Below are 17,369 nucleotides of genomic sequence, written 5' to 3' on the forward strand. Positions count from 1 at the left end.
GAGGTATTTTTTAATCAATTTATTATTATTATTATTATTATTATTTGGAGATTCTTCAAAATTAATTCAATTCCATCAGTATTGTGGAAGACATTGATTTAAAAGATAAATTGACATGGCTTTCAATTGAGCGCTCTCTATTTCAGTTGCCTGTTGACTAGAAGGAAAGCTATTATAGTTTCACTCCAGAATACAAACATTCACTATTCTGACATACTAACTGGAACGTAAAACCAACCTTATATTATGTTTCTTTTTACCAGGTTTAGCATGAGAAGAAAAATGGCATGTCCGTGCAATCTGCACAGCAATGTGCCCTTCAATTTTTCAGGACAGATTTTAATTTACTTTTTAGTTAATTAATCTACCAAAGAAATCTATTAAAGCATGCAGTTTTATTTATATCCCATTAAATAATTGTCATTGTTTGAAAGTTTTGTTGTGGGATAAACAATAAATGTCAAGAATTTTATTTATTTATTGCTTTCTTAAAAGGAAACCAATGACCTTTTAATTCAGGAAAAGGTCCTGCAAACTACTCAGCAGAAAGCACTAATCCAGGAACTGCAAAGCATGGTGAAAAAACTGGAAGCTGCCGTTAATCACATGGCCAGAGAATTTAAAGCAGAAGTTGAAAATATACAACAGAAGGCTTTGGTGCAGAACCAAGCAGGTCAGACAGAAATTGAAAAGCTGCAGCAGCTGCTGGAGATGAAAGACAAAGAGATGAGCAGAGTGAAGAAACTGGCCAGGAACATCTTGGATGAAAGAACTGAGGTGGAGAAGTTCTTCTTAGATGCTCTGGAACAGGTGAAAGAGGAGATCATAACCAGCAGGAAGTGCTACAAGCAGGTGGCCCAAGCTGCCTATCAGAGGAAAATGATGGCAGCATTTGCAGGGAAAGATGAATACCCCAAAATCAGAACCTTCAATGACAATATGCACAGCACAAATAGTGTACAAGTGGACCTTCTGGAAGCAGAGAAATGGTACATGGAATTGCAGAATTCTTTGTTTCTGATCACCTTGACTGGCAGGGATGGAAGCTGTGTGAAATAACACATTTCAGCATGAAATGTCTTGGGACAGGGGAAAGAAATGGTTCATGTACTAGCAGTACAAGATTTGGGAGATGTAGCATTGTCTGATGCTTAAAAGAGTGCAGAACACAATTGAGAGCAATAATGGAATTTTAAAATGTATGTGGGTGAACAAGAATATTCTGGGTTATTTGTTGAAAAACTTAAGGCCAAAGTCACAAGTAATTTTAACAGTGGCCTGTTTTCAACTGAACAAGGGCTAAACCTAGCAATATCGGCTCTACTCACTGAAATGATCCCACACAAGCTGAGGAGCAGGCAAAGGGGTCTTTAATCCTCTCTCCTCTAGAGTGCACAGCAGCAGAGCTTTTAGGCAGCATCTTTCCTTCTGCTCTTCATTACAATTTCCCTCTGTCTTGGCTCATATAAGAGAGTGAGTAGTTTTAGTGCATAAAGGAGGTTGTAAATGCCTCCTTGAGAGAGGGAGTGGTGCCGGCCTCTTTAAAAAAGGCGGTAATTAGACCGCTCCTGAAGAAGCCTAATCTGGACCCGGAGGATGTTAACAACTACAGGCCGGTGGCTAATATCCCTTTCCTGGGCAAGGTGCTTGAGCAGGTGTTTGAAAGACAACTCCAGGCACTCTTGAATGAAACGGATTATCTAGATCCATTTCAATCGGCTTTCAAGCCTGGTTTTGGAACGGAAACTGCCTTGGTCGCCTTGTGGGATGACCTTTGCCGGGAGAGGGACAGTGGGAGTACGACCCTGTTGGTTCTGGACCTCTCAGCGGCCTTCGATACCATCGACCATGGTATCCTTCTGGAGAGGTTATCTGAACTGGGAGTTGGAGGTACTGCATTGCAGTGGTTCCGCTCCTACTTGGATGGCCAATTCCAGAGGTGGTGCTGGGGGATTATTGCTCTGTGCCGTGGCTCCTAAGCCATGGGGTTCCACAGGGCTCTATTTTATCCCCTATGCTGTTTAACATATACATGAAGCTGCTGGGGCAGGTTATCCAGAGATGTGGACTGAGGTGTCATCAATATGCGGATGATACCCAGCTCTACCTTTCCTTTTCATCAAACCCAGGTGAGGCAGTGGCTGTTCTGAACCAGTGCCTGGGCACGGTAATGGACTGGATGAGGGCCGACAAACAGACTCAATCCAGACAAGACGGAGGTACTGTTAGCGGGTGGCTCATCTGTCCAGCGAGCTGATGTTTGCCCTGTCCTTGACGGGATTGCACTCTCCCTGAAGGGTCGGGTCCATAGTCTGGGGATGCTCTTGGATCCAGAACTGTCACTTGAGGCACAGAGCACCTTTTATCAGCTTAGGCTGATATACCAACTACGCCCTTATCTGGACAGAGATAGCCTAGCTACAGTTATCCATGCTCTGATAAACTCTCATTTGGATTACTGCAATGCGTTATACGTGGGGCTGCCTTTGAAAACGGTCCGGAAACTTCAACTGGTACAAAACAGGGCAGCACGGTTACTAACAGGGACTGGCTGACGAGACCATATCACGCCAGTCCTTTTCCAGCTTCATTGGCTGCCAGTCCAGGTCCAGGCCTGATTCAAAGTGCTGGTATTAACATTTAAAGCCCTAAACGGCTTGGGGCCAGGCTATCTGAAGGAACGACTCCGCCCCCCCCCCCCCGTATGTACCTGCCCGGACCCTAAGGTCATCCTCAGGGGTCCTCCGTGAGCCCCTGCCAAAGGAAGTGACGCAGGTGGCTACCACGAGGAGGGCCTTCTCTGCTGTGGCACCCCGGCTGTGGAATTAGCTCCCTAAGGAGGTTTGCTTAGCACCTACATTATATGCCTTTAGACGCCAGGTGAAGACCGTTTTATTCTCCCAGCATTTTAACAGTCTATAAATAAATTTTAACTTGGTGTTTTAAATTTGTAATTTTACATTGCTGCTGTTTTTATCTGGTTGAGCTTTTATATTGTATTTTATATTATGGTTTTATACTGTTGTTTTATACTTTGAATGGTTTTAATTTTTGTGAACCTCCCAGAGAGCTCCGGCTATTGGGCGGTATAGAAATGAAATAAATAAATAAATAAATAAATAATAAAGGGAAGGCTCTGCCATAGCTCTTGCTGGTTGTTCTGAATAGGGATGGCTTACTTGCTTGAGACTTATTTTAGGAGAAAGTGGTTGAGTTTTGTAGTAGTGTGTGTTTGTCCTAAGGAACAAGGACTGTGCTGGGAGCCTGATGAAAAATACTATGGGACTGGATTTTGCCTCCGAGATTCTACTTGTCTATCCTATCCAAATGCAGAAATATACATGCTTCAGGATTTAAACCAAGAATGGTTTTACTGCATATTATGAAGAGACTTTCCCTATGGATGAAGTATTTGTATCTACAATTTCACATACATTACTGAAATATCTTGTACTAGCTGTAGTAAAGCCATGATTACACTGAAGGATATCTTGTTTCTGGTCCAAGGTGTTGATTTGACCCAACAGTATCAGTTCAGAGTTTACAGTTCTCAGCCTGTACTTTATTTTCTCTTCTAGCTCTCTGTCTCCTAATCTACATGGGTATTTATCAAGGTATCTTAATTACTTTCATATTTGGACGCTTGAGAGTGCTTCCAGATAGAGGGCTGCTAGTGCTACCAATTAGAAAGTATTGTGCAGCTATTCCATATTTTGCTCCTTAAAGGATTATTGGTGGTAAGAAAAAAGATGGAAGAAGCACAGGTTTACAAGTAGAAGGTGATATAGATGTTTTGTAAAATTCCATGAATCAGGCAGGGCAATAGCAGAATAAAAGCCTCATCTGAAATCACCCTGAGTCCTTTATTACAATGCGATAGCCAAAACTGAATGCATTATTCAGATGAAATGGTACAGACATAAAATGCATTCTTATATTTTTCTACCAAATAATTCAGAGGCTTTTGAAATTTAATAATTTGTTGATTAAATAATATGTCAATGTAGGGTAATCTTTTCGCTCAAGGTCATATCTGTGCCCAGATAATTCCAGATTTATGCTGGTATGCTATGGTATGCTTATTACCTTCTCACTTTTTCCTGTAGGACAAATATTCAAAAGGGGAAGGTGGACATTTCTGAACTGACCTGGGAGCAGAAGGAGAGTGTACTGCGGTTACTCTTTGCAAAAATGAATGGCCTGAGACACCGGTAAAGTCCTGTGTTTTTTCCATGAATAAGAGTTATAGAACTCTTAGGTTCCACCCAGTAGGTAGCTTCCCATTTCTTAGCTCAGTGCTCGAGTGCTAAATCAGAGATGTGAGAAATGGGACAGTATCACCCTTTTCGGACGTAATGACAACCCATCAGTTTAAAAACTGATGGGTTGTCATGCACAAGCGAACATGCTAAACAACCCAGTAGTTAACCCAACAGCATACAAAGGTTGTGTAATAAAGCAAATGGGTTGTCGTTATGTGCAAATCAGGTACCTTGAAAAAAGGTGGTACTTGTTTTTGTGAGCTTGATGTGTCTCCTGCTATATAGACAATTTGGCCTATACTAGTCACTGCGACTTACATGTGAAAATGCTGTAGATGCTTGTGGATTGAATGTGATTTTATGTTTAAGAGGGAGGATTTGGAACAGCGATCCTAAATTTAAGTGAATGTCAGGGTTGCTTTCATTTCACTCGACTCTCATAACAAGGAAACATGCTAGGAATGGAAAAATCATAATACAGGTGCCACTAATTAAGCATTTCTCCTCTAATTTCTGTTTCATAGGAGATACAGTAAAGCTTTGGTTCCTATAACACCATCCAATTTTAATTTTGAAGAAGCAAAGAAATCTGGGTAAGCGATATCTAGATAAATGTAATTGCCATTCTTTTTGTAGTAATATTTGAGCACTTTGCAAGTTGAGCATCCCTTCCAAAGGATTATTTCCTTTTATTTTCTTCAGTTTGGATTAATAAATCTGGAGTCTCTGAACTGCCAAGAGAGCTTCAGCTATTGGATAATATAGAAATATAAAAAAATAAATGGTATTTGCACGGTTGGCTGTGTTCAGACAGTAACCTTTGAGAGTACTGAAAGTAGCAGTATGTATGTCTATGATTGCCTTTAGTAAATATGTATTTTTGTATTTTTAAAACAGTGTATGCTCACCCTTCTCCAACAAACTGAAAAGTACTTTTTCTCTCAGGACAAAATCTGATTAGATCTTGAGGTGTTTGCAATCTGGTCTAGTCATTTTCACCTATTTAGTGAGGTGTATGGAGCTTGGGGAACCCTAGGCTTCCCTTTACCACTAAATTTTTACAGTTTTCAGGCTATTATTACTAGATCAAGCCTAGTGCCACCACTAATGAAGGAACAAGTATTCAGTAGAAATTATAGGCTCAGTTCACAACAATGCAAGTCTTTTTAAACCCTGGGTAGTTGTGAGTGAAGCAGGAGCAAGCGAACATGCTGGTTCTCACCAACCAGCTGCAGCTGGGTGGAGCTGAACAACCCAGGGTTCCAACACTGGGTTGTCTCTCCCAACAACCCAGAATATCAGGTGTGCGCATCAGTCAACAATCCAGGAATGGGGCGTCCCTGGAATAACCCTCAGGGCTATTTAGCTGCCCAGAAAACATCAGCACAACACTGTCCTTGTTGTTTGCATAGTAGGACAAGCTGGATTGAACTGATGATATCTGCCTCACTTGCTGGACACAATTTTAGTAGCACAAACTAGCAGCTACAGTGGATTTTTCGCACCAAGCTGTAAGTGCTGGAGTTACAGCCTTCAAGTCCTTAACAAAGAACCTCTTATTTCTGCTAGCACACCTCTAAAATGTTTGGGTTCAGGATTCCATCAAACAAGAAAGACATGCCTGTAGCTATATATAGAATGAAGCATAACTTGTTCCTCTTTCTTGTAGGCCAAAAATAATTTGGTGCTTGTACAAAGTTTCTTAAAGACCATGTATTTTTCTCACAAAAGAGAAATAAAAAACGGGAATACATAGTGCTTAGGTATGTTCTCGGTACCTGTAAGAGTTTTCTTATGCTCATAGCATGTCATGGTTTTAAGGATCTTGGTTTCTTAAGTAGGCCAATCTCCTATCATGGCAAGGTCTGAATGTGAGGGAGGGGAACTGAGGTTAATTCATTCATTGCCTACTGAGAGCAAATTTCTGAATAATAGCACTTGGAATTATTTATATCAATACGAATACATCTGCACTGAACAGTGGTGCAGCCAAGGAGCTGTGGAGCATTGGAGTTATCTCTAATCTCTGTAGTATTTATACTCCTTGCAATACTTATTATTATTATTTATTTATATAGCGCCATCAATGTACATGGTGCTGTACAGAGTAAAACAATAAAATAGCAAGACCCTGCCGCATACGCTTACATTCTAATAAAATCATAATAAAACAATAAGGAGGGGAAGAGAATGCACCAAACAGGCATAGGGTAGAGTAAAACTAACAGTATAAAAGTCAGAACAAAATCTTAGTTAAAATAGTTACTTCTTCAAGAGTTAGCTACTGTTGGGCTGTAACAGTTTTATTAGTAAAGCTATGATTCACTCTCTTAAGACCACATCCATAAGTAATTGAATACAACAGAAAAGTTCAAGAGACGGGAGACAGTTCTGTAGGGACAGTTCATAAGAAGGAACTTTCACAAATATGTGTCAGGGCAGGAGCTACAACCTAAATGTTATAAAAGGTTGGGATGGTAGGTGTAAAATACAGAGGACAATAGTTTATCTTATCTTGATAAATGTGTGTTAGTGCTGATCTTTTCTTACCATTTTCCCCTTACAGCACTGATGGTACTATTCCCATCTACGCTTTCATCACTCAGCAGGCACCACTGTCTGAGTCATCTTCTCATAGAAGAGCATCAGTCCTTCCTGATATTCAGGTTATACCACCACAGCCAGAGTAAGATGGCTGTTAAATCATGAAACAACTGAAGTTATGAAGGCTTCTTTTTTTACACGTCTTCCTGGGCCTCAGGTCTATAATGCTGCAGCTATGAAATCACATCCCCGTTTTCTGTGCATCACAACTTATTACTTCAATTCTTCTTTCAACTTTTTTTTTTTTAAAGAAAGAAAATTTACTGACAGCTTTTTTCAAAAAATGGAAAAGTACTCTTTGGCTACAGTCAGTTTTTCACTGTAAAAGAGTTTGTATCAGAGGACTGTGTATTCTGGAATTAAGAAAAATTTGAGTAAAATATGTTCAAAGCTTGTAGAATATTTTGAAAGTACTTTGTTTTATGAAAGAAGTAGTGGAGTAGGAAATGATATTGCGGTCTCGTCATGCATTGGGCCTGTTCAGAGAACATGCTAAGCCATGTTTAGGCCACTAACCATTTTGCAGTAAATGGTTAGTGAGCATGTTTATACTGTGGTTATTTAGCCACCGTGGTTAGGAATGGTTCACATGACATGCTAAACCATCATGTTTAGCTCAAAATGCTTAACTGCCGTGGCTAAATGTGTTGTCTGAACAGGGTCATTTAGATGCAATGCTAAACTATGGCTTGAAAGGAAAGGAAAGGAACCTCTCGTGCATGCACTGAGTCCTTACTGACTCTTGGAGGGATGCCAGCTTTCGCTAACATTTTCTTGGCAGGCCTTATAGCAAGGTGGTTTGCCGTTGCCTTCCCCGGCCATTGTTACCTTTCTCCCAGCTAACTGGGTACTCATTTTACCGACCTCGGGAGGATGGAAGGCTGAGTCGACCCGAGCCGGCTGCCTGAAATCAGCTTCTGCTGGGATCGAACTCAGGCCGTGGGGAGTGTTTCAGCTGCAGAAACTGCTCCTTTAACTCTCTGCGCCACATGAGGCTCATATAAACTATGGCTTAGTGCTATGTATATACTCTCCTTCATTGTGTGCAACCGCTGGGAGGAATTTCAAAGCTTTTGCTTTCCTTTAAATGTGGCTTGTCATTTCATTCAAACCAGAGGTCATGGTTTCACTAAAATCAACGGTTTGGAGTTAGGTTGTTTTAATCCTAACAAGAGTTAGTGTTAAACAATCTCTAGTTCAGATAAAAGGACAAGCTGCATTTAAGGGAAAGCTCGTTATATCTGAAGGCAGCCAGAATTTAACCAGTTGAAATCAATGGATTTAGGGGAAATAATGCTACTAGATTGTTATGCTAAAGAAAACCAGAATGTTCTGCATTTAATAGCTTTTTATTCATGATTAACACAGATGTGAAACCTTCTAGCATACAGAGGAATAACCAATTCAGCTAGTGCTGATCATGTTTAATTTAAGCACTTGCTAGTTACAAATGCAGAATATCAGATAAATCCAATTTGTTTGATTAGACAACAAAAAGCAACAGCATAATTTCCAAGAGCAAGGAAACATCTTGTGAGTTTAAAAACTAACAGAAAATCACAAAGCCCAAAAGGAGTAGCACTGTCATCCCATAGCTAACCTGTGAACACTACCCTCTTGCTGCGTAACCCAATTCCTCCTTGTCAAGTGTTGTATGTGTCCTAAATATATAGGATGACAAACTTTCTTGCAAGTAGTGCTAGAGTCTAACATTCTCCACTTATACTTGTGCAATGGAAAGTGGGATCCCAGTTAAAGTGATGTTGATAAAAACATTTGGCTCTTTAAAAAATTCTTTCTGCTTTTCCGGTGCCACAGTGGTCTTCATACTCCCAGAAAAAAGGTCTGATTCCAAAAATATTCAGTACATGAATAGTTGGTAGGCAGGCACACCACTGTGTAAGGTAGAAAATCTGTTCATTTTGAAATGGAGTTATCATAATGCCTGGCTGCATACATGATAAATGAACGTTCTGAATGAAGTTGAGATTTCACTGACATGCGTTGAAACAGCTATTTCATGTGTGTAAGATTCTTGAAAACTATTGATTAGAATTAAGGGCCAGTCAGGATTTGCCTCTCCCACATTGTACGGTGCAGTCCTGTTATGAGAAAACCTATTTCTCAAAGATATCCAGATTTTCTTGGTAGTGGTGGGGAAGCGTTGAATTACATCTTTACAGCAAGATGACACATGAGCTGTGAATAGAGCAATAGCAGCGACTGCAGCAACTGGTTCTTAAAAACTAACATTCCATGGAAAATAGAGTTTGGACTCTCAACAATGTCACATGGATGGGACAAAAGAAGCCGATCCTGCTTTTGCCTGGTTATTGACGGAATATATCCTCTACAAGAAAAAAAAATAGCATAGTTTTCTGATACATCAATGGGAAATCTCAATTTTGTATTAAAGGACCCTGGCTAGTTTGATCTGAAATGAAGCAACAATGGCAACAGGGAACATCCCAAAGTAGTGTGCACCATAGTAAGTGAATACTTTCAACAGCAAGTATAACAAGCTGCTTTAGTTCCCCATGGTTGGCATCACTACGGCAGGCTTGGCAACAGTGGCATCTTCCTCTTTCCACTGAGAGGTAACCGTCTTCAGCTGTGTGTAGAACTGCACCCCCTGAAAGAGACAGAGTTAGATACTAAGCCTTGGAGGTTCATGCCAGTGTGTGCTGTAGAATCACTGCGTTGTTGTTGGGTTTTTTTATAAAAAAAACATAATGCAAGGCAAGTTTACCCTTGCAAATTTCTTGTGAACACATTCCTATTTTTCTCTTCCTGTGAGAAATATACATGCTGTTAATCCCACCTTTCCAGAGCCCACCTCACAAGATTTTTTTCCTTCCACACCTTCTAGAGCAGATGTTCACAATACTGTAAACGTATTTTTAAGAAGACGAGTTACCTGTTTGCCATAGAAATTGGTGTCTCCCCTGAAGGACCCACGAGAGCCAGTGAAGGAGAACATTGGCAAAGGCACTGGAATTGGAACATTCACACCAATCTAAACCAAAACCAAGTCACCAACAACATTATATATCCAGGCAGATGCACAAATAGAAATCAGCAGTCAAATGGGTGGAGCTGTGTGTGTACAAGAGCAGGGGGACACTGAAAAGAGTTGGACTAGGATCTAGGTGATCTGGATTATACACGACCCAGAAAACTGGTTATTGCGTAGTTTAAAAGTTCAGCAAATAAATAAAGGCTCATTGGTAGGCTTGGAGCAATTTGTGAGTTAGTAGCCGCAGTGCAAAACTAGACATTAAAATGTGTATTTGCATTTAATGCACACGTTTTCAAAAGTGCAACTAGCAGCTGCTGGGGAAAGGCTGATAATTATTGGGATCGCAGCTGGTAAGGAGAGTAGTTGAACCCTTCCCCCGACTACCACCTCTTCTGCAGTCCTGATGAAAACCTTCCGAAGTTACTGTTTGTACTGGAAGAAAAAGGGTTCGGGTTCGGTAGAGAAATCCTTGGGGCTAGAAAGGAAAGAATCTACAGAGGAGGGACCGCCTTTTCCTATGCCTTCTCAGTCTTGCATTGGCAGGGCAAAAGGTACAGGGGGGCATTTTCCATCTTTCCTGGTTTGAGAGCTTTAAGAAAAAAAATAACTCCCTCCCAGTGTTTCTGCCCCCACTCCTAGGTACAATTTACATTTTTAAAAATGTGCACATTATATGCAAAATTGCATTCAACATCACATTTAGTTTGGCCTTGGTTTCTCATCAGTAAAATGGCAAATGGCTTCCCAAAATTAGGCAGCATGATGCAAAGAGTACTACACTGTGTTTGAATGAGGAAAATCTCAGCACAAATGTTAACACCATAAGGCTTGTGAAGCAGGCCTATCCTATTGCACAGGGTAGCTGTGAAGTTAAAAAAAAATTAACTACTTTATACTGGGTCAGAACATTGGTTACCTAGTCCAGTACTGTCCACTCTAGTTAGCAGCAGCTCTCTTAAGGTGTCAGATAGAGGGCTTTCCCAACCTGCCTACCCAAGATCCTTTGAACTGGACATGCCAGAGATTGAATCTAGAACCTTCTGCATGTAGAGGAAGTGCTCTGATATTAACTAGCTAAAATGATACTCTTGAGCTGTTCAGCATGAACATTATTTGTACTTACCTGTCCAACGTCCACTAGATGGGAGTATTTCCGAGCAGTGGCACCATTAGTGGTGAAGATGGCTGTTCCATTCCCATACGGGTTCTTATTTACTATTTCAATTGCTTCATCCAGACTCTCTGCTTCCATAACCACTAGAACTGGTCCAAAGATTTCCTCTTTATAGCAGGTCATATTAGGCTATCAAGACAGAAACAGCTTGAATTGCAGTACACATCAGTGAGATTCTGCAGAAATCATATTTCTGACACTTAACACAGGTATATTCCTTCACAAGGCATTGCTTCCAAGTGCCCCTCTGTGTGTTTTTGTGTGTGTGATACAATGACTGTCACTCTAGGCTATCAGCTTTACTCCTTCCAAAAGTGAACTGAGATTGTGAATGCCACCAGGATTGTGGCCAAAATCGAACTGGTGAAAAGCAAGAGGTAGGTAGCAGCATGTCTGGGGGAACCTGGAAATTTGCAGATGTAAAAAAAAAGAAGGAAAGTTTCAAACAAAAAACTAACCCCCAATAACCCAATGAAGACTGAGCATGTTCCTATGCATGTTTACTTGGAACTAAGTCCCACTAAGTTAAGTGGGGCTTACTTCGATATGTGTGTGTACAGGACCATTCTTCCTATACCATTCTGCATCCTTGGAGTAATGGCCAAATAAAAATGAAACAAAAATAAGACTGGTTCTTTTTCTTCCATCCACTGCTTCTCCAGCCTTAATAGTGTAATATCACAATTGTCTTGGCTTCATCAGGAAGACAAAGTGGTGGATTCACTGCCTGCAGTTTTCATTCCTTCCTTCCTGCTCCCTGCCATTTTCCTGCAGTAGAAGAGGACATCTTGGAGCAGGTAACTCCTCCTATCAACTCTAGACACAAGTCTATGGGAATCATCTTTGCTCCTCTTGGTGAAGATGTTGTCCCCCACCCTCTGTCATTGCAGTCCTGGCAAGATAGCAAGGCAAGAAGTAAGCGCTGCATTTTTTCCTCATGTAGAGCTCTCAGATTCATTATGCATCAGCCTTTTTTTCTTTCTCCCTTCACCCTGCCCTTCCCATATCTTATCTTAGCTGACTAGGCTGAGAAGAGTAAAAAGAAATGCCACGTTGCTGTGAGTCCCCTGACCCTCAGAGAACAGGGGCTTTGAGTGTAACAGGAAGCAAGCAATGACTGGTGCAGCTTCAGCTTCACCCGGCTTTTCAGAAGACTGGAAGGACAGAACAGAGTAAGAAATTGCAAAATGGGCGATCTCTACAATAGCCCCAAAGAAACGCATCACCTCAGAGTCTAATTACCAGCTGTATTTTGTAACTGTTTGAACGCCGGGCATATCCAAAACATTCCAGAAGCCAGCATTTCAGTCTTGTTTACTCAACATGCCCACTCAGCATTTTTATTTAGGGGAAGGACTGCCAGCACATGTCTGCCTTCATCGTTCCTTAACCCTCCCTCCTCTCCCCATATATCCATCAATTTCACCACTTTGTTGACAGCAATTTCTCAGGCTAATCAAAACTCACTTCTACTAGCCAAGCAACATGATTTCCAAATTTCACTATTCACAAAAACACTGTAGAGTGTAGACTGATACTAGTCCTTCTAGGGCCAAAGGCAGGACTTCCTCTTGGAATAGCCTGGATTAAAATTACTTACATTTCTCTTCCTTAGCACCCAGCGACCAGCACTTTAGCTCACCTTGACCTTTGCAAGGATAGTCGGTCCAACGAAATTGCCGCTTTCAAAACCTTTCACTCTGATCTTTCGTCCATCAAGGAGAACACTTGCCCCTTCCTTTATTCCACTGTCAATCAGTTGAGAGACACGCTCCTTCGCCTGGGGGCTGATCAGGGGCCCCAAATCTGCTCCAGGTTGGTCTCCTATGAGATGATGCAAAAACTGCTTAAAGCCTAAACTCTTATTTCTTTTTTAATACATGACAAAAAGCAAGTAAGCTTCTTGCCAGAAAGAACACTCAGCTCTGACAGTTCCTCTGGGACTACAGAGGCAAGGGGGAAAGGACACAATCCCCAATCATCAGCCAAAGGAACAAGAACAGCAAAGGAAGATCAGCCTGGCCTGAACTGGATCTAAATGCCCTCTTTTAGCTCACCACTTCATTCTAGCCTTGAAGAATTGATCAACCTCCTCTGTTTTTTCCCCTCCACTCCCCTTTCCCTTGTGTATCTTACATCTTTTTTAGTTTGTAAACCTGATGGCAGGGCCTGTCTTTTGACTGATGTAAGCCACTTACACCAGCTTAATTTAGAAAAAAGGCAGGTAAGGGGAGACAAGATAGAAATGTACAAACTTATGCACTGTGTGGAGAAAATGGCTAGGAAGACATTTTTTCTCCCTCTCTCTTAATACTAGAACTCGAGGGTCATCCCATGAAGCTGATTGGTAGGAGATTTAGGAATGATAAAAGAAAGTACTTCGCACATACCATAGTTAAACTATGGTATTTACTTCCACAAGATGTAGTAATGGCCACCACTTTGGATGATTTGGGGAATAAAGCTATAAATAGGTATTTATATATTTATTTATATTTATTTATTTATTGCACTTATATACTGCTCCCATAGTCAGGGCTCTCTGGGCGGTTTACAGAAATTCTAAAATTAAGATTAAAACGAGTATACAAAATTTAAAATTCTAAAACACAGTACACACAAACATAAAGCATTAAAAACCGTTAAAAAACTAAACATGTGGGTGATTAAGATGTGTCGCCATATGCCTGGGCAAAGAGGAAAGTCTTAACCTGGCACCGGAAAGATAGCAGCGTTGGTGCCAGACTCATTCCATAGTCTGGGGGCCACCACTGAAAAGGCCCTGTCCCTTGTTGTTACACTCCGAGCCTCTCTCGGAGTAGGCACCCGGAGGAGGACCTTAGATGTTGAACGTAGTGACCGGGTATATTCACGTCAGGAGAGGCATTCCATCAGGTATTGTGGTCCCAAGCCGTGTAAGGCTTTATAGGTCAAAACCAGCACCTTGAATTGGGCTTGGAAACATACAGGCAGCCAGTGCAAGCGGACCAGAGCAGGTGTTATATGGTCGAACCTTCTGGTTCCTGAAATCAATCTGGCCGCTGCATTTTGCGCAAGCTGCAGCTTCCAAACCGTCTTCAAAGGCAGCCCTACGTAGAGTGCATTGCAGTAATCTAACTTGGAGGTTACCAGAGTATGGACAACTGAAGCCAGGTTATCCCTGTCTAGATAGGGGCGTAGCTGGGCCACCAACCGGGGTTTGTAGAAGGCATTCCGTGCCACTGAGGTCACCTGAGCCTCAAGTGACAATGATGGATCTAAAAGAACCCCCAAGCTACGAACCTGCTCCTTCAGGGTGAGTGCAATCCCATCCAGAACCAGTAGAACACCCCCCATCCTGTCAGCGGAGTTACCTACTAACAGCATCTCAGTCTTGTCTGGATTGAGTTTCAGTTTATTAGCCCTCATCCAGTCCATTGTCGCAGCCAGGCACCGGTTCAAAACATCCACAGCCTCTCCTGCTGTGGCATATAGCCATCAGTACTAGTCCTGATGGCTATATGCTACTTCCACTATCAGAGACAGTATGCCTATGTATACCAGTTGCTGGGAAACTTGGACAGGAGGGTGCTGTTGCACATATGTCCTGCTTGTGGGTTTCCTGTGAGCAGCTAGTTGGCTGCTGTGTGAACAGAATGCTGGACTAGATGGACCCATGGTCTGATCAAGCATGGCTCTTATATTCACTTTGGGAGACAATAATTGTCAGGAGATATATATAGATATAGATATAGATATATAATAATAATATATAATATAAATATATGGTAAGTAAATAAAGCCTAGTACAACAAATTATGATTAACTATATCTACAGAAATATACATGAACAGATCAGAGTATTCCAAACCCATCAGTACCTGCATTAACTCGCAGGTTCTTTGCTCTCTCCACCAGTTCTGGAAGCCATTTTTGAGCCTCCCCCACCAGGACTGCTGTAGATAATGCCATACAGCGCTGCCCAGCTGCTCCAAAAGCTGCTCCAACCAGTTGATTCAGGGTGTTCTCCTTATTTGCATCTGGCATTACCACTCCATGGTTCTTAGCTCCCTAAAAAACACACACAACACATACAGTTCCTCTAGCTTAATAGACTTAACTGTTCCCAGCTCTTCAGGAACAAAAACCTCTTCATTCTAAGCCTTTTCTCCTGTCAGTCATCTGGGGGCATCACAGATTATCCTAGTCCATAGACAGAACAGTGATGGAGTGAAGATATGTATCAATATAATTTTCTCTAGATAACACTCAGCAAATGGGATATGCTTTGGGATTTAATGATCACCATTTTTGAAGAAAGGCAAGGATAGAGTTTTCCTGCAGGTTAGATTAGCTATTGGACCTGAAAGTCCTGCCTCCCCCTGGAATATATGGAAGTCTCAGGAATATATGAGCCAAGAGCCAGAGAGACCTGTGGGTCCACAAAACATGTAAACACACGTCTCTCATGACTTGTGGAATGCTGGTAGTACAGGAGAGCTGCCATGGGAAAGGGAGAGTTGAAACGCCATCATGTACTGGTAACATCATGCATAGCGCTTTGGATTTCAGCTATAGTCTGTAAGATAATTGATAGTAATTGTTTTAATTGACGTTAACAAGCATGGGGCACCTGCAGGGCTTTTACTTCAATCCAGAGCTCTCTGTTCTGTGGGCACCTTTGTAATAGCGCATCTTGTTGACTCTGGAATTGTGTTAGTGATTCATTAAAAGCAGAGATCCTGCTTTATGTCAAGGAGTTGGATTTCATGACCAAGGTAGAAAAGTAGAAAATTGCAAAAAGTCAAAGTTTGTTCTTTCTTATTTCCTAAAAATGAATGCCAGTACTAGGAATTTAAAATCTTGTCCAGCATAGATAATAATCACGTGAAAAAACTAAGGAATTGTCAATATCACAACATGAAAGAAACCCAACTGTTTCAACAGCCAGTTTTAAGAACCAATACAAAGTCAGAACTAAAGGTGGTCAGAAAAAGAAAATAACTTAAGCATTTTCTGCTAGAGAAATTTGAACTGGTAACCATCTTAACATTTACATGTAAAATAATCATTTCAAAGTTTGTCATTTCAATGAAACAGAAAAACATTAGAATTACAATTCAGGACACAAAATTATCTAGTTTTCAAAAGCTTTTGCAGAACAATCAATAGCTTTCCTGTAAACAGAGATGTCAATGGGTGCTTTATGCGCTGAGTTTTACCATATTGGCCTGCACTCTCTTGCCGTGCTTGGAACCCCTTTCATAGATATATTCTCCAGCCTGATTAGATCCTACAAAGCTGATGGCCTTAATATCAGGATGGTCACAAATAAAATTCACAGCTTTAAAAAAGAAAAGAAAAAATTAAAATGTTAATTACATCTTATTATAACAAAGCCCTTGGTCCTCAGGCTACAGCAATCAATTTCTTAACAAAAAATCCAAATTCTTTCTCTCCAATTTTCCCTCACCATAAGAATCCTGATCTCAGTGAACTTCCTTAAAACTAAAAACCCTGTCCCCTTTGGGTCATCTACTCAGGTTCCCACACCCATGCCTTCTCTGTTCCCAGATCACAACACAAATGCATGGTTAAGGATACTTGATCTAGACTAGTAAACCACCCAGTTACACTTGCAAATAAGGATGTTAAAAATAGGTAGACTTTTTTCCAGCCTTTCAATGGATGCTTATTGATGAAGTGGGGGCTCTACTCTGCATCTGTGGTTGCAAGTACCAAAATGGGAAAGGTGGAGAAGATATTTGTTTTGAATTAGTTAACAAGGAATCTGATCTCAGCTATACAGCATATATTTTTCTACATTACAGCTGCACCATCAACCCCATCCCACCTATAGACACTGCATCTTGGACACCTGCTTTGCAATTACCTTCATGTTGCCCATGGATGATGTTCAGTGTTCCATCAGGGGCACCAGCATCCTGTAGCAGCTTGGCAAGGAACATGAGGGCTCCTGGCACACGCTCTGAAGGCTTCATCAAAAACGTGTTTCCACACACCATGGCCATGGGGAACATCCAAAGAGGAATCATGGCTGGGAAATTGAAGGGTGCAATGCCTGCACACACACCCAGAGGCAAACGATAGGTGAAAGTGTCCATGTCTTTAGTGATGGAAGGAAGAGTCTCGCCCAGCATAAGGGACGTCACGCTACAAGCATGTTCAACCACCTCTGTAACGAAGAAAAAGTGTGACTCGAGTTGCTCCTTAGTCAGCTTCCAAACACCTCTTTTTCAATGGTTATCCTTTCCATCATCCCAAACCACTTTCCATTCTGCTATCAGTTGCCCCAACACAAGCATATACT

The 17,369-nt window shown here is 41.3% G+C and overlaps 2 protein-coding genes across 2 annotated transcripts in view; one reads left to right on the plus strand and one right to left on the minus strand.

Annotated features, from left to right (window-relative positions):
- Positions 1-7,266, plus strand: part of BBOF1 (basal body orientation factor 1) — a 12,148-nt gene extending 4,882 nt beyond the window's left edge. The window contains exons 8-12 of the mRNA XM_063118475.1: positions 496-989; positions 3,579-3,614; positions 4,107-4,211; positions 4,787-4,855; positions 6,829-7,266. Of these exons, the coding sequence (XP_062974545.1) occupies positions 496-989; positions 3,579-3,614; positions 4,107-4,211; positions 4,787-4,855; positions 6,829-6,952 (828 nt within the window). The 3' untranslated portion in view covers positions 6,953-7,266. The remainder of the gene's footprint in view (positions 1-495; positions 990-3,578; positions 3,615-4,106; positions 4,212-4,786; positions 4,856-6,828) is intronic.
- A 930-nt stretch (positions 7,267-8,196) lies between these two features.
- Positions 8,197-17,369, minus strand: part of ALDH6A1 (aldehyde dehydrogenase 6 family member A1) — a 287,758-nt gene continuing 278,585 nt past the window's right edge. The window contains exons 7-13 of the mRNA XM_063117855.1: positions 16,932-17,234; positions 16,261-16,382; positions 14,920-15,109; positions 12,702-12,883; positions 11,009-11,188; positions 9,784-9,882; positions 8,197-9,498 (exon numbers count right to left, since the gene is read on the minus strand). Of these exons, the coding sequence (XP_062973925.1) occupies positions 9,394-9,498; positions 9,784-9,882; positions 11,009-11,188; positions 12,702-12,883; positions 14,920-15,109; positions 16,261-16,382; positions 16,932-17,234 (1,181 nt within the window). The 3' untranslated portion in view covers positions 8,197-9,393. The remainder of the gene's footprint in view (positions 9,499-9,783; positions 9,883-11,008; positions 11,189-12,701; positions 12,884-14,919; positions 15,110-16,260; positions 16,383-16,931; positions 17,235-17,369) is intronic.

Source organism: Elgaria multicarinata, chromosome 2 (genome assembly GCF_023053635.1).
Source record: "Elgaria multicarinata webbii isolate HBS135686 ecotype San Diego chromosome 2, rElgMul1.1.pri, whole genome shotgun sequence".
NCBI lineage: Eukaryota > Metazoa > Chordata > Lepidosauria > Squamata > Anguidae > Elgaria > Elgaria multicarinata.